General features: G+C 35.2%; 1 protein-coding gene across 1 annotated transcript in view; it reads right to left on the bottom strand.

Moving 5' to 3' along the window:
* The window catches only part of LOC107046790 (leupaxin), a gene marked incomplete at its 5' end in the record, with an annotated part of 56,316 nt that overhangs the window by 1,288 nt on the left and 29,307 nt on the right, over positions 1-25,721 (bottom strand). Inside the window, 7 exons of the mRNA XM_015269500.2 lie at positions 1,098-1,210; positions 4,096-4,205; positions 4,439-4,669; positions 4,914-5,402; positions 8,060-8,243; positions 11,022-11,154; positions 13,957-14,116. Of these exons, the coding sequence (XP_015124986.2) occupies positions 1,098-1,210; positions 4,096-4,205; positions 4,439-4,669; positions 4,914-5,402; positions 8,060-8,243; positions 11,022-11,154; positions 13,957-14,116 (1,420 nt within the window). The remainder of the gene's footprint in view (positions 1-1,097; positions 1,211-4,095; positions 4,206-4,438; positions 4,670-4,913; positions 5,403-8,059; positions 8,244-11,021; positions 11,155-13,956; positions 14,117-25,721) is intronic.

Below are 25,721 nucleotides of genomic sequence, written 5' to 3'. Positions count from 1 at the left end.
AACCCTTATTTTGACCCTTGAGACGCTTAATCTGATCCCTGTGATTCTTAATCTAACCCTTGTGAGCCTTAATCTGACCCTCGTGACCCTCATGGCTTTAATCTGATCCCTGTCACCCTTAATTTGCACCTCGTAACCCTTATTCTGAACCTCATGATCCTTAATTTTGGAGTCTTAATTTCAAGTACCAAATTTCTATCACCAGAAGTCCATTTGGATTTGTATTTCTTTCATTTCTCATGACCGCGAAGACCTCGAAACTAATTTATAATTCGTTCAAGGTACTTCTCTAGAGTGGATATAATTTTCCAATATGCTAAAGAAACAAAATCTAGATCATACGTTGAAAAACGCGTCGAGAAAACAAAATACCAAAGCTTTTGAGTCTAGAATTTTTCAGACATAGGGTAACCAGGTCAATTTCTAGACGGGGGTTAGTTTCTGGACGATTTCAACTTGTATTGAATATTCCATAAATAAAAGAAAATATGGCCCAGTCGTCGAGAAATTGATGGTTTCAGCTGCATTCAACTATTTCTTAATTTAATTATTTTTTGTTTTGTTATTTTCACTTCAAATAATTTTCTTCTGCTAATTAAAATATTCTTGAAGGTATGGAAGTCATCACGTCTCCATTTAAGTGATTATTTTATGATTGATATTCGGATATTTGTTTAAAAAAGTCACTTCAACGTAGAAAAAACAGAAAATGTGTTGGCGTTTCAGATCATTTCTGTTATTTTGAGCTAATTGAAACTATCCTGAATGGAAAGAACTGAAAATATCCATCTAGAAAATATATTGAAAAATTTAAAATGCTTCATTATCTTTTTTTGAACATAAAATTCCTTCAAAAACTCAAAAATGGGAAGAATTATTTTTTACGTGATAAAATTTTTTAATTAAAAGAAATATTTTCTAGATTTTTTGAATGGTAAGGAAATCCTGTGAAAAGCTTCGGGAACACTAAAATTTTATATAATAATAATTGACGGAATTATTCAGAGGAACTCGATGAGAGTTTGATGGCCTATAAAAGACGACTTCCAAGATTTTTGGATAAACGTACTAGTTATCATGGGTTATGAATTAACTACCTGTGATTGGTTTATGACATCCCGCACAGAGAGATCCTCGTTTCGCATGGTAATGAGTTTCGCAGTAGGGAAGACCCTCATGATCAAAAAATGAACCACCCTGGAATTTTTGTCGGCAGTCCTAGAATCAGAAAACAAAATTGAGAACATTTTGTTCATATATTGGTTAATGAAAAACAACAAAGTACATGCAAATTCATACTACAATTTTACAAACGTTCTATGAATAATTACATCATGATTAGTTTTCTTAAGGCCCGGGTTGATTATCTTTCGACCGTTATCTCGATTGTTTTTCCATCTTCATAATGTAAAATATATCACAGTTTCCATTGGATTTTACATCACGCAGGAGTGCTTAGAAATTATGATTGTACAATCATAAAAAGTAGAAAAACAATCAAAAAGTAGAAAAAAAACTGAACATTTTCAAACAGCGTTTTTAATAAAGATTAAGAAATAAGGCCGATAGAGAGGAAATAGTGAATGGATAATTTATCATGGTAACTAACGATCTGACAGCACGTATGAAGAAAACCACGGCCAAGCCACGGATTTCCATGGTCATTTCATGGCTTTTGGTGGTCATTTAGTGGTCATTTTAGGGCTTTTAATGGTCATTTGGTGGACATTTGGGACGTGTCCGTAGCCAAGGGGGGAAAGATAATATTAGACCCCCGATTTGATCCCTGAGAATTGGCCCTCATTTTGATCCTTAATAATAATTGGCCCTCAGTTTGACCCTTAGTTTGGCCCTTACATTGTTGCTCTTAGATTTTGACCCTTGTTTTGATCCTTACATTTTGATCATCAAATTTTGATTCTTATATTTTGGCGCTTAAATATTGACCCTTGTTTTGACCCTTACATTTGGACTCTTAGATTTGTACCCTTAAATTGTGCCCCCTGTTTTGACTCTTATATTTTGACCCTTATTCTGACTTACATTTTGATCATCACATTTTGATTCTTATATTTTGACCCTTACATATTGACCTTTAGAGTTTGACCCTTAAATTTTGATTCTCATATTTAGATCTCTATATTCTGACATTCTACGTTCTGACCCTTATACTTTGATACGCGTATTTTGACCCCGAGGACTGAGTCTTATTTGTAACCCTTATTTCAAACCCTTATTTCTGACCTTTATTTGGACTTTTATTCCTGATCCCGGCAGTGATTTTTTCGAAAATCGATTATTTTTTCACCAACTTTTTCTATAATAATTGCAGAGACAAATGTAAAAACACTCCAAATGTTCGAAGAACAGAAAAAATGCGAATCGGTCAGGAAGTTATTGGTTCGCTCCATAATGGGTAAAATACAGGAATTTTCCGCTCCCAATTTTATCAAAATATGTAGGGGTCAAAATAGGAAAGTAAAAATATAAAGGTTCAAAGACAAGGATCAGTATATGGGTTAAAATATCACAGTCAAAAAACGAAGGTCAAAATCCGAGGGTCTAAATTTAAGGGTCCAAATCTAAGCGTCAAAATAAAGGTCTAAATACAAGGGTCAAGGTATAAGAATCAAAATGTAAGGGTCAAAACAAGGGTCAAAATATAAGAATCAAAATGTGATAGTTAAAACAAGGGTCAAAATGTAAGGGTCAAATTTTAAGGGCTAAACCAAGGTTCCAAATCTAAGGGTCAAAATATGAGTGTCAAAATATAAGGGTCAAACTGAGGGCCAATTATTATTAAGGATCAAAATGAGGGCCAATTCTCAGGGATCAAATCGGTGGTCCAATATTATCCCTCCCCCCTTGGCTACGGGCACGTCCCAAATGACCATCAAAAGCCCTGAAATGACCAATGAAATGATCAATGTAAGTCGGAAATTCTTTTAGTATTGAAGAATCGGAAGATGGATGGCCATCCCTGTTTCGAGTCAGAATTAGAGAATATGAAAATGGGACGATTACAATACGGCCATTCGGAAGCACAAATCAGGAGTAAAAGCTCAACTGTGCTCCAAACGTTTATGACAATTTTCAGAATTTGCTAGGTATTTTCGGTATTTCATCAAAAAACGTGTAAGTGCTCTATCAAATGACATTTCAAGAGTTTGGCGGAACTCCAAAACTCGAAAGTCTTCACTTATGTCTACAGAACATCCTAAAATCCCCAAAAATCTCATCTCCCTATTCCGCCCACTTATCCACCCTCCCATCCTCTCTACGCCCACATAACTTAACAATCTTCAATGAAGTCGAGGTCTAGGCGACCTTGACTAGATCACCTCAGCAACCTCGTACTAACGATAGGGAAAAATATGACAAATTGCAACAGTTTAAAAAACATTAAAAAAACTATGTTTTTTATTGTTTCTAATTTTGGTTCCCCTTCTTATTCTTGGCAATTTATAACCAAAAACGATCAATCAGAAAAGAAAATTTGGCATTGAAAAGATAAAATGGGAAGTGCATAAAGACACAATATAGAAAGCTGTTTCTTCGGAGCACACATGAATCTAAGAGGTCAAGGACGGCTGTAGCATGCTCCTGAATAACAAGGGGCAAGGGCACATCCTCAAAAAGAAAAAAAAACTAGAGAACTGGGACACAAACACCTGTGCCTCCTCATTGCGTTTCGCTTTGTATTGTTTTTGTTTGTGTTTTTTTTTGTTTTTTTTTTGTTTTTTTAATCATTTAATACATGTCACAATCATTGATTAATAAATAAACTATCAAAAAGTCGGACAAAAAATATATTTTCCCTTTGATTCGTGTGTGTAAAGATTTTTTTTATGTGGGATTTTTTCTCATAAATCTATCATTTCTTTGGGGTGAAAAAGAAGTTGACATTCCCTGAAAATTGACAACGAGACGTTTTCTCCTCATATAAAAATAATAAAAAAAATTTGCATAATTTTTTTGGGGAAGGACTCCACATGTTGGAGTCCAATGGGCATTTGGGTATGAGGAACACGTCTTGAATGTCTCAAGTTGTGATGTTGAAAAAAAAATTGAAAAAATGTTTGACAGATGATTCAAGCCTCTTCTCCTTCCTCTTCTTCTTCCTCATCTACACCCACGCATTTCGGACAGACGGGTTTGCCCTCCATAGCATAAAATGATTTTCCAGAGACAGCTTTCTTGCAGTCCTAGAATATCGTAACCTTGGTGAGCACAGGTGAATTCATATAGAAAATTTGTGGATTGTCAATAGTTTAAAAATTTTTTTTAAGCCTCCACAACTTTCTAACTGCTGAAAAAGAAATCTAGGAATCCAATAGATGACGTTATCTCATCAAAAATATTCGTGTTTTCTCACAACCAATTCCTGAAAACATAGAAAAAAATTGATGAAACAGTAGTAAATTGAGAATTTTTATACCCTGCAGACAAAGCAATCTGGGTGCCACTGGCTATTAAGGGCTGAGATGTAGTTTTCCATGATAGCACGGTTGCAACCACCGCATTTCGGTGCAAACATATCAAAATAATCCTCACGACAGTATGGTTTACCATCTCGCTCATGGAAACCTTCCTCACCGAATTGTTTTCCACATTGAGCACAGAAGAAATGCTCAGTGTGCCAAGTCTTCTCCAATGCTGTTACACATTTCTAGAAACCAAAAATAAATATTTCAAAATTTCCATGAAGTTTCTGCAATAATTGTATAATTTCATTGTAGCTCTAATTCTATATAAAATTTTGTTTTCCTTATTTTTCGGCAATGAGTGATTTCAGGAGAAAATATCCAGTGACTTCAACAATACAAGCCGATGGATATTTTAACTCAGCATCACTCGACACCTAGATAATTCAACGATTAACAATCAGGATGAGTTATATCAGTCGTCCTTACATCCAAAATCGGTCCATTGCAATAAGCACATCTCGGTGAGAACAAATTGTGGTAATCATTCTCACAGTAAGGATGATTCTCTCTTTCAAAAAAATTCCTAGTCCCCAACTCTTCGCGACAATGAGTACAAGTAAAATGTTCAGGATGCCATGTTTTTCCAAGTGCTGTTATGACTTGGCCAACAATGGGCTTTTCGCAAGCACTGCAGCATCCCTTCTGGGTTGTAGTGACACCTTGTCTACTCATGTCTGCCTGGAGATTACCAAGCATAGAATCCAGCTGGTTCTGTCTGATGTGAGTGGTCGTGTGACTACTCTCGCCCTGTAGGGGTTGATATTGATGGGATGTTTGGGTCTCTGTTATGTGAATTCGTGTCTGGGCCGCACTTGGCTCTTGAGGTAATGGACTTGGACTACTCTTCGTCGCTTTGTTAGGCTTTGCGTAAGGTGAGTCTGTCACTGTTTGCAGCTGATGACTTCCTGAGTTGATCTGCAATAAAAATGAAGCGATAAAGTTTATCCCTGTGATTATTTTTTGTTGAGAATTTTCTTCTTGAAAATTTCCAATAGCTGATGATTTGTTTTTTATGAGTTCCAGGGGTTTTTATCACCTTAGTGATCTCGACGAGCTTCCGAGACCGACTGAAAGCTCCTGCTTGAGTTTTCTCACTCAACTCTGTGATTTTTAGTTCCTCCCTCCCACTTCCCCGTCAATTTTGCCTGTGATTCCTTCACAGTTTCAGCTATTTCGGTAACATGGCCAGCCAAGAATGGGCAGAGGAGCGATTTTAAACATAAACTCGATTGGCTTAACAACCGCGTGGGACTGACTACAGTATTCAACACGAGAAATCATTGGTAGTTTTTTTTTCATACCATCGTGATCGATTTTTTCTCTGCAAAAAATTGTTGGCTGCCGCTGCCATTTTTTTTCACTATACCAAGTGTTTTACAACGTTATTACTTTCATTTGTCATGCAACTCCGAATTTTTATCCCTCTTGTCATTTCTCTAATTAATGAATTTGCCTTAAATGATCAAATCTTCATTTCAGTTGTCGTTTGAAGGATGCGAATTAGACATGAAATTGTCAATACGTTTGAAATGTTTTCTATTTGAAAGGTTTATGTCAATATGGCGAGTATGAGCGACAGTCGCAACAAAAAGAGGTTCTTTAACATTCTTTTTGTATTCAATCCTGCTAAAAATACATCAGATATATAAATTTTTTTCATATCACGGTAATCGATTTTTTCCTCACAAAAAATTTTTGGTTTCCTCTGCCATTTTTTTCACTATACCAAGTGTTTGATAAAGATATTAGTTTCATTTGTCATGCAACTCCGGATTTGTATCCCTCTTGTCATTTCTGTAATGAATTAATTCGACTTAAATTGTCAAATCTTCATTTCAGTTGTCGTTTGAAGATTGCGAATTAGACACGAAATTGTCAATACGTTTGAAACTTTTTCTATTTGAAAGGGTTATGTCAATATGTCGAGGATGAGTGAGAGTCGCAACAAAAAGAGGTTCTTCAGCAGTTTTTTGTATCCAATACTGCTAAAATATATCAGATGAGTAACAGCAGTAAAAACTGAATGCTTGTCATTTGAACGCAGGATTTGAGACATTCAATAATTCAGTACCGAAGCGGTGAAACCGTTCAATTCGAAATTTGCAACTGTTTTTTAGGAGATTTATAAATTATTATGGTCTTCATAAGGTGTTTCGGCTAAAAAGTCAAAATTATAAAAAAAAATTCGGGCGCGACGAGCAAGGTATCTTATTTGAAACCCGCTGATCCCTATTTTTCTCCTCTCTACGGGCGCGCGTAGTGGGGGCATAGGGGTTCCCGGAATTTCTCTCTCCTACTGTCCCTAAGGTATCTTATACGAAGCCTCTACTGTATTTTTTGCACATTGCCGACTGGTCGACAATGTAGGGAAAATGTACGAGTTATCGATACTAAGAGAAATATTGTTACAATATCACAAAACTAATTTCTTGCGACGAATATCTCATCTTTTGAGGATAAATTTCTTGGAATAAGAATTCCGGATAATGTGTCAGACAATGTTAGATTTCAGTGAAGTGTTCATGGCTTGAACATGAATATTTCATGATAAAGTGAGAATTTCTTGCCACAAGAAATCGGTGTTTTCGTGTCAGAAGATGAGAAAATGACTAAAAATATTAAAAGCTTCGATTTAGTGAATCATGAATCAGAAACTTTCATATTGACTAAATAGAGAGTTTATGCGAAGGAAAACCTCTAGATATTAGAAAAATATAACCGTTGCTTACGCTCAATCACTTTGAGTTCGAAGGAAAGCAATATCTTCTCTTCCTTCTGTCAAACTATTCTTGTCTTTTACGGAACATTATCTCATTTCAAAAAAAGGCATCATCTTTTCATTCAGTAACTTCCTCCTTAGCCCGAAGAGCACCGATTTCTTGTCTGAAACCTACCATAAATTGATCAAATATGTATGCGTTGTTTTTCGCTCAAGAAATGATTTTTGTGATATTATATCGCTTTTCTCTCAGTATACGTAGCAATTTTAGAATTCATTTTTGTTGTTGTCCTGAACCTGCGGGTTCTAAAATTTTGCAAGGGGTGCCTAAATAGATTAATTAATATGTGAAAAAAATTTCATGAAATTGGCTGCATTTTTCGAATATTCTACTTCTCTCCTGAACATCGTTAAGAGTCGATTTAGATGAAAATCCCATATTCGAGACAAATTGCCTTGAATTGTGCTACCGCTTCGCTACTGAAGTGTAGAGTTATTCGATGATTAAAAAGCAAAGTGATGATTTTTCTCAATAAATGAAAATGTTAAATAAATAATGTCTGATTTTACTAAGGTGTAGAGTTATTTGATTATTACAAAGCAAAATGATTATTTTTATCAAATTACAAAAATATTAAATAAATAATGTCTGATTTTTTCTATCGTGATATCGAGGAGATAAATCTCGGAAGGAACAACCGACAGAAAAAAGCTGTCCCGGAAAAAAAACGAAATCGCATGGGTTTAACCACGTGATCGGTCTGCGCTCTTCTTCTTCTGTGGTTTTTTTTCCGCCTACCTGAAGAGATTATTCTGCATGAAAAAAAAATATAGCCGGATTTAATCTCCTTACCTTAAACTCAGAGAGTGATGCCATGAGGTCGTCTAGTTCCTTGGTTGCACTACTTGCCGCATGGCCATTGGAAAATCCTCGATGTACCTCAGCTTGCGAAAAAGACATGGGCTCGTATACTGGCTGGACCTCGGTCGACGTTTCTTGAACTGTCACTTTCACACGTCCCTCTTGTGGATATTCACTTTAAAAATTTGTATAATTTTTCATGATATTTTTTTTCGGAATGTTTTGAGTAATCCAGTAGTTGAGTGGTGAACGGCGATCTACCCAAGAGAGAATTAAAAATTGTTTCGCAAATATTTCAAATGGAAAAGATTCCGTCCAGGTCATTAGAAAGCCTTTTTCGCAGTGAATTTTATAGTTTATTAGGGGGACGTCCTCTTCTCGCCAACCCCCCCCCCCCCATATGACCCTCATGACTCCCATATGATCCCCATATGATCCTCACATGACCCCTATATAGGCCCATATAATCCCCATGATTCTCCACTGAGAAAAAAAATTCCAACATCTGAAACATATTTTCTTGAGACAAGTAATTTTTCTTCAATTGTTTAATTCTCCCAGGCATCTCAACTCACGTGGCCTGAGAAAGGTCTCATGCTTTAAAATATTCTTGTACTTAAGTATGATTTTGTCGCAAATGAACTCACTCAAATCGCCTCAAATCGTCAATCGTCAAGTATTTATTGTTTTCATGATTTTTTTGCTATGCAGCTCCAATATTTCGATATGTAATATATTCACGATATAATGCTCAACGGTAGTGATAATTAAGAATTCATTCGAGTTTCGTGAACCGCAAACATTCTGAGATTTACACCATTGAAAATAATTTACTTTTCTCAACTAAATATGGTCTACATATTAGGAAATTTTTCTTTCAGTGTGATTTTGATCTCTATGACTGTTATTTGGACCCTTATTCTCACCTGTGTGACCCTTAATCTGACCCTTGTGAACCTCATGACCCTTATTTGACATCTTCATTTCTAACCCTTAATTGTGGAATCTTAATTTTGAGTACCAAATTTTCATCACGGAAAGTCGATTTGGATTTTTACAATATAGAGAAATTTGCCACGTTAACTGGAGGTAACGCGCCGCTGATGCTTCAATATGACCGACATAAAATGTTTCGAATGAATTCAACAAAAGTGGTATTAGGGGAAGCTTCGCATTAATACACACAATTAAGGCTTGTCTTTGATTCGATTAACTATGCTCTTCAATAATAAATGGGTTTTTACTCCATTGATCCCCTTAGGATTTGAAAGTGTGACTGAAAATTCTCAATTGGAAAATTTTATGTTAGCCATCTTGTTAAGCTTCAGCGCCGCCACTCGTCAATTTAACATCGCGAATAAAACTGATCCTTTGACGTACCGCGACAGACTACGATGATTAGAAATATTTGCAGAATGATCTTCATGACATTGAATGATTTATCTGCATGTCTTCGCTACTTTCCAATAGAATTATCAAGATTTATTTGTAAATTCTATGAACTCATGGATATGACAAAATAGAAGATTCAACCGCATTCACTATGAAATTCTATTACGAATTCTGTCGCTTTTTTTCGATTCATGTACTTCATTTTTTACTTTTCAGTGAGAAAACATCTTCACTCTAAAAATCTATAAATTTCAACCCTTCGTTACTCGTGTGAAACTGCCCGACGCGGTTACTCGCATCGCAGCGCCGCGCCGTGGTGTAAATCTGAGCGCGCCGTTGCCACAATTCATTCGGAGAGTGGGTTGGCTGATCTCCCGGCAGCCTAGGAAGCCACAAGTGTGGCAACACCGTGTGAAATATTTCCGTGACACGATCAGTCGAGTCGCGGCACGGCGTTGTATTTTTGGTTTCCGATTAGCATAGGAGTGAATTTTCTATACACAGTAAAAAAAATTAGGTGTTACTATCTCTGGTATGAGGGGTTAAATATTCCGGTGTTAAAATTAACTCTCGCCCGGAGCCAAATTTTGGTACGAAGTCAATTTTTATTTTTCACACCGAACTGTGTTGATTAATTTGTTCATTTTGATACCATGGCAGTGTCAATTTTCACTCCACTCGCTGCATTTCACTCCAGAATGAATCAACTCCGTACATTCACACCGAAAAACGGTGTAGACTTGTGTTCACTCTGTTTGGTGTACACTTAGAGTCGAAATTCACTCTGGAATTTTTACTCCGTAATCCGGGGCTTTGGCCATGGTTAGAAATGGCATAATATTCTTTTAGATAAAATCAGTGAGAAATCCAAATTTTTGCTAATTTTTTAATGAGTTTTTTCAGAAGTTATACTAAAAAATAGATTTTCACCGGCGCAGTGTCGTGGAGGCGAGTAACGAAGGGTTCATGTTCAATACAAATTATTGTGTTGGGATTCTGTTGGTAAAAATTTTCTGAAACAAATTTTGTAAGCTCCTATTTCCGCTACTCTTCACTCTCTCTCATTGTTCCTCAGCAATTAGGGATATGCCTCTGGATGAGTTAAACTCTGATTATATTACATAATGGAAATTTTTATTGAATACGAAATTTAAAAAAAAATTAAAAGCCCGATGGCTTGGCGCAGTGGATAAGTTCGTTGCCTCACATGCGAAAGGTTCCGACTTAAAAATCCCGGCCGGGTAGAATGGTGCGATCTAACCATTTTCAAGTCTTGATCATCATCGCAATATACCTTGACCGGGTCGAAGCAATGTAAAATAACGATAAAAAAAAATTTGACAAGAATTTAAAAGTACACAGGCTGCATGATTATTCCGGCCGTATATTAATTGCAACTGAATATATTCTCTACGAGAAAAGCTCCTTGATATTCGCTCTAAATGCAGGCACTTCCGAGATAAACATCTGATGAATGGGATTTTTTGATTATATTCCTCTCGTTTCACCCCTCCATTCCTCAAGTATTCTAGATAAACGTAAAAGGAATTATTCCACTTACACATAAGGTACAGCAGTGCTCAACTCCTCGAGAAGTGAGTCAACAGTAGGCCTGGATGTTGACAAACTACTTGATGACCGTATCATGGGGCTGCCGGTCCCGCCATTCTGTCCTCCGATCACTGATCTAGCGTCTGACAAAAACATCTCTACTGATACATCTCTCAAAAACATAAGCAGGTGACCGCAAACATGCGACTATAGATGGTCTATATGGCGATGCAGCAATGATCTTTTTGACATACGTGCATGAAAAAGTCCACTACTTTTCGTGTGTAAAATGGGTCTTTCTGGTTAGTAGATTGTGCTCCCTTGGTGCACATCTACTATTGTGCATCAAGGGCGGAAAGTCAAGACTTTCCGCCCGAGGTGCACATGTGATTTTGTAACACGCTTGCAAAGGAAAGTTCGTATTTTGCTCTTTGATGAGCAGGGGGAAAGTGAGTACTTTCCACCCTTGGACGGAAAGTGCTCACTTTCCTGCCGCTCATCACAGAGGAAAGCGTATGAACTTTCCGTGCAGGGGTGTGAAATAGTATATTGTGCATCAAGGGCGGAAAGTCATGTTTTCCCGCCCGAGGTGCACATGCTATTTTTATGCCTCTAGGGACAGAAAACCGCGATTCTAACCTCGCTTCGCTCGGTTAAATCGCGGTTTTCAGTCCTCGAGGCATAAAATATCGTGTGCCACACGGCAGTAAAAGTATTTTCTGACTCATGTGATTATAACCCTCGCCTTCGGCTTGGGTTATAACGTCACATTCGTCAGAAAATACTTTTACTCCCTAGGGGCACAATATACTATCGCGTGTATCGAAATGTACTATTTCGCCATCAATATAGTGGTTACTCCTTAACATTGCAGCCTCTGAGGCCAGAATTCAAGGAATGAAATTTTCGGGAAGCCCTTACTCTTCCGTTGGAGGCGGAGCTAGGAAAGAGATAAACAGAGAGAAAGAATATGCCTATTTCACTCTCACACTCCGAAAATAATTTTACTGCGCAGTCCCGTCGCGCAGAGGGACACACAGATTTACCCAAACACATTTACGTTGTCGATGGTGGGGGAAGTCAACTTCTCTGACTGAAATGTTAGGGAACCGAAATGTTAGGGAGTAACCACTGTACATTGAGAGCAAACCTCTAAATGGTTCCATTGTCGGTGGTTGTATCAATTGATATTACCAATGTACACGGAGAGAAAAATACATCACATTCTCGTGCAAGTTCCTCTATAAATTAGTGTGATATCCACTATGACCGGGGGACCGAACACGGGGTCACCAAAGAATCCGGATGGACACCCCTATTTTTTGGTAATACGCTATTTTTCCGTGCGATGTGTGAAAAAATTAGAGTGCTTTATTCAAATTTTCTGATTAGCCCATGTTTGTCCCAGCATTGATGAATGCACACTAATTTTTGCTAGACTTTTCTCTCAGTGTAGAAAATAAGAGCTATCAAACCAGTTATCGAGATGTTTACAAAATTCACGACAAAAATTATTAAAAGAATTAAAATCGGCAACATCTTGAAAACTGTATATGATCAGCTATAAATATTTTTATTGAGATAGGAAATATTGAAGCAATTATTTTGATAAAATCGGCTTTCAGTATGAGACAAAGTCGAATTCTGTAATCATATGAGGTAGGAAAATTTTTTAGGGTCAAGTATTGAACAATGGTTCTTGCCACGGCGTTCGTAAAAAAACGCTTTGCAGACTGAATGACAAAAAAATTATTTAAAAAATTTAAATGGTTTCCGAAATATTTGCGTAAAACTATTTAAAGAGATACGTCTACAAAATTTAAAAGTACTCACTGGGTCTTGGGAGCCTTTGAACAGTTTGCGATATGTGATGGAATGCAATTGATTTTGCCTCGTATAACCACGAAAAACTTCATTTTTTCCTGTTTTCACCTTCAAAATGCTCCTTGCGCCGTCGTTTTCATACGATTTTAGATTTTTATTTTTTAAAAATGTTCGTTACACTCCAAAGAATAAAGGTAAGCATCCATTTTACTTTATTCCCAATAAATCATGAATAAATGAATTTTGAATTTCATAAATTTTTCGCGTCTCTAGAGTAGAGTAAAGTTTATTAAATTCAAAATTCATGTATTCATAATCTATTGCGAATAAAGTAAAACGGATGCTTAACTTTATTGTTTGGAGTGCAACGAACATTTAAAAAACAAAGCTAAAAGCGTATGAAAACTACGGCGCAAGGAGCATTTTGAAGGTAACAACAGGAAAAAATGAAGTTTTTCGTGTATTATACGGGGCAGAATCGATTGGGTCCGCGATTTTCCCTACTTATTCCCATATTGCATCATATACCATAAACTGTTCAATGGGTCCCAAGGCCCAGTGATGACTTTTACATTTCACCGACGTATTGCCTTAAGAACGAATTACTTTTTCTTAAAAACTAATGGACCTATCAAGCTTAAATTCCGCGCAGAATTAGTCTAAATCCATGCCAGCGATCTAACAAAATATACGTTTTTTTGGAACTTCTGCAGCCGTTTAATTATTCAATTTATGCAAATTTGACTAAAACGGTGCCGGCGGACACAAACAATTCTACATAATTTCTGAGTAAAATGGAAAAATGAGAAAATGGAACGATTGCAAGGCTTCTATTCGGAAGCAAAAGGGATCCAACAACTGCCACAAAAAAATCAAGAACTTTATCGATGTTTTGGTCCAGTATCAGTTAAATATATTTTTGTTTGTTTATTTGTTAACTTTTCGTCAGTGTGCAGAATTCCAAACGAATGATAGTCGCGTTAACGAAATTGAAGAATTAATTTAAAATTCCCCATCTGCATATCCTGACTGTAATTGTTCAATCTTAATAGTTGAATAATTTTCTAAATTGTCATTTCATTATAGTTTGGTTGATATTAAAGGGATCAATGCTAACTGACCTCGCTCCTGGAAGTGAGAATTGTAACGAGCATTGCTTAAATCTTGAAGGAGAGTATCAAGTTCTGAGAGATTGTTGTTCAATGATGGCATTTTTCCCGACGGTTGAGATGCACTGGTCATTACTGCCTCCTCAATTACCTCTCGATTTTGATACGTTGGCTGGAACAAAAATGATTGACGAATGACTTTGGTTCTTTAGTAGTAATTAGGTGCGACTATCTGGGAACGACTAATTGGAAGGTCCTTATCATGAAATGTTGTAAGACCTTTCTAGCAAAAAAATGTCCACAAACAAAGCCCTCTGATAACTTTTCCAAAAATTACCCATCACCGAAAAAATTGGAATATTAGTAGTACACTGAGAGAAAAACAGCAGAGTTCTGAAACAAGTCTTGCTCATGCCAAAAAATATTTTTTTTTAAATTATCAAAAAAAGATTTTTTGATGCCAAACATGCGAAGCGTGCGCCGTGATTGAAAAATTTATTGCAAAAATAGATTTAGTTTTTTCAAAAAAATGTTATTCTCTGTGCAAGCAAGAAGTATCATTTCTAGCACTACTTCTTCATTATTCGATGCTTCCCTACGTACACTGATAGAAAAAATGATTTTTATCGAGATACGACACAAAAGGAACTTCAATTCTAGCGAAGTTCGATTTCTCCCAATCAAATGTATCTCAAGAAGAGATAACTGGTATTCACTATGAAGTCATGTTCATTTGCAAATTAACAACCAAATGATAGTTCAAAGAAAATTCTCTTCATAAAATTAATTTTTTCTGTCAGTGTATTTTGCTCCCGGCAAATGCTCGTTTTATATGAAACGAGGGATAGTAGTTTGTCATTTCGGATATTCAGTAATCACAGACAAATGAATTCTTAAATGAAATAATAATAGTGATATGACAGCAATCTTGTAACTTGGGGACAAAATATTTCTTGATAAACTTCCCTCTGACATTTCGAGGTAATTTGAGAATTTTCTTGAAGTTTCGGAAAAATTCAAGGAGTTTCTAGAAATTTCGACGAAATTCTGTGAGAATTCAAGAAGTTTCTAGAAAATTCGAGAGAATTCAGAGAGTTTCCAAAAAATTTGAGGGAATATAAGGAGTTTCTAGAAAATTCGAGAAAGAAGGAAAGACCATGGACGTATCTACGTACAATTACAGCTGTATCGAAGATACAGTCCCCTGCATTTTTTGGTAAGTTTCAACTAACGATTTTGTAGTTGTTTGAGAACTTGTTCGTTTTTCTCCGAGTGTAGGGTCCAGAAAATAATTGTACAGAAATTCCTATAAGACGATGAAATCTAAATTTTCATGTGCTGCATCACTCATGAGCGACATAATTCAATCATTAGACATTGAAAAATGTCTACTTCGGTATAATGCCGCACACATGACTGTCGGAAAAACATTTCTGAAAATTTGGTTCCGCCACCTTAGGTTCCCTGTCAGTGATATTCCGTATAGTGCCACATAAATTGCGCTCTGCAGAGCACTAATTCATGACATTTTGCAATTTATTAATTCTTGTCGGCAGAGTCTTCCAATTTGCTTTTGTCTCTCAAGTCTACATTGCATCTATCATGAAAGTCTGTGGCGGGAACCTTTTTGATACGTGTGGCAATTTTAATTTGCTTAATTTGCTGTGAGAAAAAAATTCGAAAAAAGTTGGCAATGAATAAAAAACCAACCATCGATTTATAGTTTATTTTTACTCCCGTAGTAATACATAAATCAAATGATGTACGTAACTATTGCGGAGTTTCATTTTCTTCATACGATGTTCGTGAGCTGAAAACCAGCAATAGTAAGTACTCTAAAGTTCTGGAGAACTGCATGGGAGAATTCAACTGTTGTGACGCTTCCCGGAAAATTTTTTTTATTAGTTAATTTTTGATGAAATTTTTAGAAATGTAATAAAACGCAAAACAGGTGTAGAATCCCTGTTGTTTTGACTGTTGAGAGCTTCTCTGTCGTGTCGTGTGCCAAAGAAACACATTATTCGGAATGATGATGTCAGAGGAGCGTCGATAGGGTTCTCAAAAAAAAGTAGAAGATGAATATTTTCCGCAACAAAATAATTTTTCCGATCATCAGTCAACCAAAATAATCCACAACCTCTGAATCTTTATTTCCCAACAAATTTCAACATTTGTCCATTTATATCCCAATAAAATAGACGAAAATAAATATCAACTGGGTTAAGACAAAAATAGACTTATGTTTAAAGTTCAATAACGGAGAAATATATAAGAGGAAGAAAACAACTTTTGAATCGTTTCATCTTTAGCTACCGCCATAGAAGATGTGATTAATTTTTCAAATTATTTATTAAATGTGATATCAAAATTTTCATCGAATTCAACATTTCCGGACTAATGAAATGTTCATATGATGAGGAAAATTTTCTCGCCAACCGCAATAATAACGATAATATCAAGAGGAGTTTATTTTGGAGTATGCCACGTTAAGTGGCTCTGAAACAAATTGTCTTTGATATGAAATAGAGTTGTACGTGGGTGAATTTGCATCAATTGGGCATGGAATGACGTTTCAAAGGTTCTTCAGTTGCCAAAGCTGATTCGTTATGATTTCATATTGTTTTCCTAATGTTTATAACCAAGCTAGAACGTTGTACGGATGAGATTATCAATATTTATTCAAGGATGAGAATATTCTTAGTAAAAGGGTGTGAGATCGACTAAGAAATTTGAAAATTATTATTGAGACATGTATTATATTGTAAAGATTGCGCATATTGAATAACTTTAGTAGCATACGCATGACAATCTCCATAGTCATACATATTTTTCTAAATGTTGACTGCGGCCATCGCTTTCAGTCACTTCCCAATATTATAAGAATTAAATAATAAACTTCTGAATATGAAGTGACTGCACAACGTTTAAAAGGCACACGGTATTCTTCTTCGGAGGCATATAGTCGTGCACTTAGGTGTATTTTTTTTAATAAATCGATGAAAATTTACGGCATTCGTTCTTAAATCTCACATTGATATTGATTCAAATTGTACAACAATAGTTCGTTTATGCTATCCTTTGGCTTCCGCATGGAAGCCTTATTTTTGACCGATTTTGCGATTTTCTAATTTTGATTGCAAATGGTCTAGAATGTTATGAAACGTGAAGAAATGATGTTTGTAGGGTCATGTCTGTATGTATGTATCCCACAACTTGGGTTTTTGGTGATTAATTTTGAGAAAATTCAATATAAATACGGTGAAATTTGTAGATAAAAATCTGAAATTTTGGCTCATTGTAGCTATTATTGAGCTCAATTTTGGCGCGCTGTCTCAGCCCGATCGGTCCAGTAGTTCCTGAGATATAACAACTTAGTTAAATTTCGTTTTTCCGTTTTTCATGAAAAATCTTGTACGCACGATAACATGAGAAAAAAGGAGATAGCAAGTTGCAATTTGCTATGGTTGTCGCTCTTATAATACTAAAAGTTGGTATTTTGGATGGGCGCAATTGGTCGAGCGGTTCATGACATATGCAACCTTTTATGTAAATATATTTCTTCAAATATCTCATGAACTCCTTGACGGATTTCAATTTTTTTTTTCAAAATACTCGTTTCAGGAGCCACTATCAGGATCAATCAAAATATATATATCCGTTCATGCAAACTTTCCGAGACATCCCCGTTATTTTTTTTTTTTTTTTTTCATCCTTGTACGCACCATAACTTGAGAAAAAATGGGGATAGCAAGTTGAAATTTGGTATGATTATAGCTTATAATCCTGAAGGTTGGTATTTGGGATAGGCGCAACCGGCCGAGCCGTTTCGGAGGTATATAACCTTTTGTGTAAATCGTTTTCATTAAAGGTTGAATATTTTCCTGCAGACACTCGGTAGCATGTGCTTACCAGTTGTATGCCTGTCACAAGGATAAGGAATTACTGCGGAACCATTTAGAAACTTACTATCAATGGAATTGGTAAAATAAAAAAAGAAAGAGACTAATGACGTAAAAAGTAACGGTCACATGACTTCTGTCGGATAGGTTCGAACCCCTGCTTGTTTAGTATTCTGTTTTCATATTTTCTTCACAAATAAATTCAAGCACGTGAGGAGGAATGCCTCGTGGACATGCCAAACGAGCAGTGACTTCATATTTCGTGGAGTTTTATTGTTTATTATTTTGTTTCTGTAATGTTTGCAAACCCCAGATAATGGTCTAAAACATTTAAAATTTTGTACGAACAAACAGTTGAAAGTCATTTTAATCATATTATTTTTCATAGAATTCACAATGAAGAACAGATTTTCCCAAACAGTTCAATGCAATCGCTATTTATAAATTGTCACTAGAAGATACCCTCTGGTAACTTACGTTTCTTATTCAAGTTCCCAAGTGATAACGTAAAAATGTTTTTATCCAGAATGTCTATTGCGTAATAACTCTTTACATTCTTCGTCATAAAAAATCGAGTGCACTTGCACGATAACGGTTCCAAAGATGATAAATAATTTCCGTCTATTATTATTATGTATTTACAAATCCTGTTAGCTAGTTTAATCGCCAAGTCAAATTTGTTTCGTTTGTATAAATTTGTATAAACATCATGAGTTTGCGGAACGTCAAGTAAGGATTCAGTTAATCGAGTGTGATCTATAGTTCATGTGAACATGGAGGACGAATGAGGTAAAGTGGACATTTTGTTAATCAAATCAGACAATTTTTTCTCCATGGAACCTTTATTTTTTTCCGAAGGGCTGGTCACTCCGCAATCGGGTGACTTAGTAATTTCCAGAATGGGATGATTTCCAGTGGTTTTTAGAATGATTTTTGTGATTTCTCAATAAGAATTAGAAATCATGAATTCTTTTGATTTTTCGTGATTTACATGGTTTCTAGTAGATTCTGATGATTTCTTGATTTCAAGACATTATTTCGGGGCTAAAGTAGAACACCTCTGTCGATAATCGCGTGTGGATAAGATTCGGGGAACCAAAGAGTTTAGAAGGGCCTTATGGATGTGATAGTAAGAATCAACTGACATGTGCATAAGAAGGTCATGAGGGTCAGACGGGATCGTATGCGTGAGCTTGAATAAAAAGGGGTTTGGGTTTCACTTTCATCGATGATTTCTAATTATTCCTGAAATCACCTGACTTCTTTATGATTTCTACTGATTTCCGATGATTTTCAGAAGTAATTAAAAATCACTACCGGTAATGGGAGTCACTTGATTTCCAATGATTTCTAGTGATTTCGTCCTTGATTTCAAATCGAGTGGTCCAGTGATTTCCTAAATGACCGGCCCCTCGCTTCTTCCCGCTTGTGATGAGCCTAGACTGAACTCAATGGAACTCAATGAATGACTTTGTTTCAGAGTTATGAACATTGAAAGAAGAGTCAAAAGTGTCCATTTTGCTCCACTCAGCCCTATATACATAGGAAAAAATGGTTACAACATTCAGCATTCAATCATTTAATATGGAGGATCACAATTGGAGACCTTTTTCCAGGTGGCAAAATATAATTCTAGAATTTCTCACATTTCAGTTATAGAACGTTGACAGACTGAAGCCCAATGGAGAACAAATATTTCGTATTTCTTTCGTCTCACTTTCCTCACTCCATTTTTTGGAAGATAACCTTCTCATAATGAAAGATCATTGAAACGTTTTTTTTTCTTATACTAGGAAAGACGCGCGCCTCGCACGTGCTAATTAGGTTACGTGGAATAAAGCATTCATTCAATAATATTTACAGAATTACAACTCGATGTGATTAACTTCCCGGCAGGGAAGTTATTGTAATGGCCCCGAAAATCAAAAATCGATTTTTCATCAAATCTCCATGCTTCAAGGTCTTTTCGATATTCCTAGACAATTTTAAACAAAATGTCTGTCTGTGTGTGTGTGTGTGTGTGTTACTAGGTATGTACGTGGTCAAAATTTTGGTTAACGATTTCTCGTGAACGAATTGTCCGATTTGACTTTTTTTTTCAATCGATAGGTTTTCATTCAACTTAGAGCGGATTAGATTTTGGCTGATATGTGTTTAGTGGTTTTTGAGTTTTCCCGGAAAGAAAATTTCAAAATGACAAAAAAGCAACGAACACTTTCTTAATCTCATGAAAATCACATATAGAACGATTATAATGAAGAAAATTTCATACTTCTCTTCGATTCCTTCCAAAAATTGCCGTTTTTCTATCAACAATTCAATACATCGTTATCGACTGGCGCCTCTACTAATTGGTCACTAACTCATCTGAAGTTAGTTGCTAAAAAAGTGTGTTGTTTTTCCAAATTTCTTATTATTTATATCACTCCGATGTTAGTATTAACTCTTAATACTAGAAATCTTATCGTATTTCGAGTTAAGAGAAATATTATATGAAAACAAATGCTGAGATCAGTGGTGTACTTCGTCTCATGAAAATGCGACACATTTCTCATGAACGCGACATCTTTTGATTGACCAAGTTTTTGCGTCTACTTCCGGCATGTACACCGACTGTGTCGAACCGGCGTGTGCTTTGATAAAATTATCAAGTGAGAACTGTGTTTACCAAAATGTCGCTTGAGTATGACTTTACGAGCAGTGCGGAAATCGATGCTTTCCTCCCTGGCAATGTAATGATGTGAGTATAGTTATGAATATCATGTAATTAAAAACAAGGGTTTCTCATGAACAAATAAACAGAGTATTGAGAGTTGAAAAGGATTCTTTTAGTCAAAATGGGAGGAATAATAATATCGGGAAGTTGTTGGTTCGACCCGTCCGACGGGTCAGATCCACATGAATACATCCGCTACCAACCCACCCGCAATGGGAGCGAGCGCAGCGAGCGACCAACAGCCCAATCCACTATTTTTTTTTAATTTACGCTAGAAACCCCCTGGGGTGGTCGATGTCATTTCAATCATTTGTTTTTTCTATTTGTACTACAATATGTACTTCTTTAATCTCGAAAAATATATCAAACAATTGAATTTGTTCCATCGCTTCTCCTTTATTTCTCATTTGTTGTTAAACTTCAATTCAAAAGAAAAACATGAAAATTCAATTTTTCCTTAAAAACTCACACGACTCAATGAATAATGACGTAATCAAATAATTTAGAGGTCAATTAGAATTATATTTTATGTATTTCCATATAAGAACATCATATAGTCTCAAAATTGAAGGCAAGAAAGACAGCTGTTTTGAGAATCACTGAGAAATTGGAAATTTTCAAAACATAAGATATTTCCACATATTTGAACAGAAACTGAACAAATTTCATTATTAAGAGGAAAAACATGGAATTTTCCAAAACGTGACATGCTACATTAACGCTACATTAATGCACATAACAATTGATTTAGTGGATGGAATACATGATATGGGGTATCAATTTGATGATCTATGTGAGACCTTCAAATTGACATATGATAAAGCCTCGATAAATAGCAAAAACTGTCATTTTTGGCATGTGACATAACGTGAAAAGTGGAAACAATCTCCTATAACTTGATGAAAATTACATTAAATCAGAATTACCATGCACTATTTTGAAGAATAGTGAATACTCTTTCAAATGATATATAGATATCCCTGCCTTGCCCACTTAGGAGCATCAAAAAATCCAGCCAAAATTAAATTTTCAAGTTTAACATGACATTGAAATTCTCGCCTAAAACTCTCATAAGTCAATGAAAAACTGTCCGAATTGGATAAATCAGGTGTCATTTTGAAGCTTATTTAATAAGTTTGCAAATGAGTACATAATATGTGTGGTCTATGGAAAAAGAAGAAGGACTTGAGCATAGAAACCAAAGGAAAAACCTTGGTTACGGACACGGATTGTTCTATAGAGGAAGCAATTTTCATGTTTCCGAATAATCGTTTTCAACTATTTTTCTCCATTACGTTTCATCAGGCAATATTCCGAGTGGATACAAAACATAGAAGTAGTTACGACCACTTGCAATGAATAATAGAGAGACCCGAGGAAAACTGGCAGGTGCGTTATGGGAACGTGACTAAAATCGATACTAAAAGTTCCTCGAACTATCGATTTTGTTTTCTACACTCGAGTGTAAGTAAAAACGATAATAAAGAAAAATTTCTACAATATGATTCTGAAAAAAAAGATGTTAAAAAAAGAAATGGAAAACCTGAAGTTTTTGTTTTGGGCAACTGACGCAAATTTCAAATCTCAGCTCAAAAATCTCCAATTAAATCAGCAATTCTTCATGAAATTAAAAAATAAGAAGTCGAATTTGTTCTCCTTCCTAATTCTTCGAAGGTTATTTATCATGACGAACGCTACATTTGAGACTAGTTTAAGGCTAAACCCATTTCAATTACATTGACATATGTTATTCAGACGCTGTAATAATCGAAAACCACTGCCAGAAAATTAAAAATCGAATACGAATGAAAAAATAAATACCGAGATGTGAAAATTTTAAAAATTTTCAACAGAAAACTTTTAAACTGAGGAATAAAAAATAGGGATTGCTGATTTAAAAAAGTCGAAAAATATGAAATCTCCACAAAAAAATGGAAATTTACAAACTCCGATGAAAAAAATGTGATTAAAAAAAGGAAAATGAAACCAAAAAAACAAAATTCGCTGAATTATATAGAAACTGGAGCCAAGCACGTATGGAAAAATCGTATAGAAATTTTCTATACGGATTGCGTATAGAATTTCTATAGTATATTCGTATATGATATTCGGATATTTCTATACGGATATTTTTTATACAGATTATTTCTATACGATTTCTAGAGTTTGATCCTATACGACTCACTGTAACATGTATAGAAACGTTTCGTATAGAGTTGCGACATTTCTCTACGTTTTTGATAATTTTTAAACTTATCCTAAATGTAGAGCTACTTTAACCAATTTACTAATCTCTCGATATAATGAAAAAATAACGTTTAAAAATTCAGGAGATGCCCCAGATTCTGACCCTTACGGTGACCCAGAACAGAAAAGCTAAAATCGTATGAAAACTACGACACAAGGAGCATTTTGAAGGTAAAAACTGGAAAAAATGATTTTTCGTGGTTATACGGGGCAAAATCGATGGGGTCCGCGATTTACCCCAGTTATTCCCATATTCGGTCATATGTCACAAACTGGTCAGTGGATCCCAAGGCCCAGTGAAGACTTTCAAATTTCACTGGCGTGTCCCCTTAAGTTGGTCTAAGTACCCAATGATATTTTTACTATAGTGGCTTATCATTCAGACTGAACATTTTCCACTGTAATACCACAAAAGGTTCATCACGACCTAAATAACAGGTACCTTCATTTACCTGCTACTAATTTAAATCAAATACTCTATAATACATGAAAATCAAGAAAATAACCGACGTATGATATGCTCTTAATACTAAACTTGTAAGTTCTAATATTCATATTTTTTTAGTTATTTATTTGACGACTTCATCCTAGAATTTGTATGTTGATAAATAAACATTATAAAGACAAACAGGGTTGCGAACCTATTCGACAGAAGTAATGTAACCGTTACTTTATGCGTTATTGGTCTTTTTTATTTCGCTCTCTACCAATTCTATTGGCAATATGCTTCCGAATGGATATGTAGTAATGGTTCTAGGATAAATGTTCCCCTGAAAATCGCTCTTAGAAAATTGTTCCTCGGAATAATGTTTCCCATATTTTCTTTTTCTATGCCGATTCCCGTTTTCATTGTTATTTGATCAATCATTATATAATATAAAATAGAAAATTACATCCATTTTTATTACATGACTTTTTACGTTATTCTGAGGTTTTTTAAGTTATTCTCACCTGTAAGATTACCATGTGCGTAACCGAAGCCTCGTTTACACCCAAAACCGTCTTCACAGATGTCGAGAATAAGCTCCCAAAGACGAAAATAATCGATAAAGTGACGATGTGTGATTTTTTAGAAAAAAAGATTCTTGGATGAAGTGCTCAATACTAGGATGTATTGAATCGATCGACACAAAATTTTTTCAATAATACTATTTAGTAGCCGGAATCTTAAATGTTTATTCCAAGTTTTACGCGTGTAATGGAACGCCACATTAACTCTCAATTTAAAAACGCCAGTAGCTCGAAAAGTTCATATGAATGAGTATTCATATTTTCATTGATCTTGATAGGGGATGGTAAACCATTTTACTTTATTTTGAAAAAATAAAGTAAAATTAATCAGACCAATAATTGAGAGATTTTGAACAAAACTGTTTTTCACAAAAATTTCAATATCTTCTAAACCGTTTGCCCCATATCGTCTACCCACAATCTTATTTTGTAATATCATAAGAGTTATATTTCTCATAAAATTTTAACATTCTATCAAAATTTTTTCGGGAGTTATAACACAGAATGATTTTCTCATAAAAACGAAAAATATTGCGAGTTGATTTGATAGATATTATCACAAGGAATATTTTGACGACAAAAAAATTCAATTGTGTCACGTAGTTTTCGAGATATTGAAGAAAAAAACTGTTGAGAAGTTGGTGTATCTCGGAAACTACTTTGACCGATTGGGCTGAAATCGCACCTAGAAATGCTCCACCAGCTATGTGACGAAATTTCAGATTTTCAGCTTCAATAGTGCTTTATCTGTGAAGATTTATAAAAATTAGATCAGTGCGCGCGCTTTCGCGCGGGCTCATCTTTTTGTTGTGAGAATGAAGAAATCAAATTTATTAAACTTCATATACTCATAGATGTTTTATAAATATTGATAATGACTTGAAGTTGAGAGAGTGAAGAGTAACACATCAATGAATAATTTTTAATCTTCGATTAGATATTTTTTTTTACTTTTTAAAATAATCTGATTAAAATCTGTAATTGTTGAAAAATGAGGAGAGGGTTATGAATTGATTTCCTAGAAAACTGAAAAAATTTCATGAATTCGGAAAATTTCACAGTTTTCCAGATAACTGTAGATCTTCAAAGATTTTTCTCGAATTATTTGGGAAACCGAAGAATTTTCATGAATTTTGTAGAGTTCAGAATTTATGTATGAAAATCTGAGAAGCAAGAATTGATTATTTTGATAAATATGAAAAAATTAAAATTTGGGAAGTGAAGAATAATTTGTGAGTTAAAAAAATTTAGAAATACTATGTTTTTTTCTCATGATCAACAATTAGGCAATTTAGATATGTTTTGATACAAAGATAAACTTCACACATGGAAAAATGATAAATATGACGCAGAAAAAATTTTCGGCTTTTGAAGAATTTGAAAATACCGGGGATTTTTGTCAGCGACTACTTCGCGTGATTCATTGACCAATCAGAATTGAGGATTAGCGGTCAGGCAGTTTCGAGATATTTCGATATAAAACAACTCCACGTGTCTTTCATCTTTAGTAAATAATAGGATTATAATCCGGACGTAGGGTGGACAGGCGATTTGCTGGACGGTCAAGGCAAATTCGAGTTTCGTAGTAGGATCTAAAATAAAATAATCACCTAAATGGGAATATAATGGCTTCCATACATTCAAGAATTTTTTAATTAGCAGAAAAAATTATTTGAAGTGAAAATAACGAAACAATGAATAATTAAATTAAGAAATAGTTGAATGCAGCCGAAACCCCTAAATTCTGGACTACTGGGCCATATTTTTTTATTTATTAAATGTCGATCAATAGAAAAAATAATTGATCACATAATTATACACGAGGAGTATTATTGAAAGGTGGAATTGGGCAGGTTTTTCCCTGAAGTGAGGTTTTCCCTTGTCCTTCGGCGAATGCGGGGCGG

This window comes from Diachasma alloeum, unplaced genomic scaffold, assembly GCF_001412515.2.
Source record: "Diachasma alloeum isolate Michigan unplaced genomic scaffold, Dall2.0 Dall_scaffold_01987, whole genome shotgun sequence".
NCBI lineage: Eukaryota > Metazoa > Arthropoda > Insecta > Hymenoptera > Braconidae > Diachasma > Diachasma alloeum.
The sequence above is the reverse complement of the archived record's forward strand: the minus strand, read 5'-3'. Positions and strand labels throughout refer to the sequence as shown.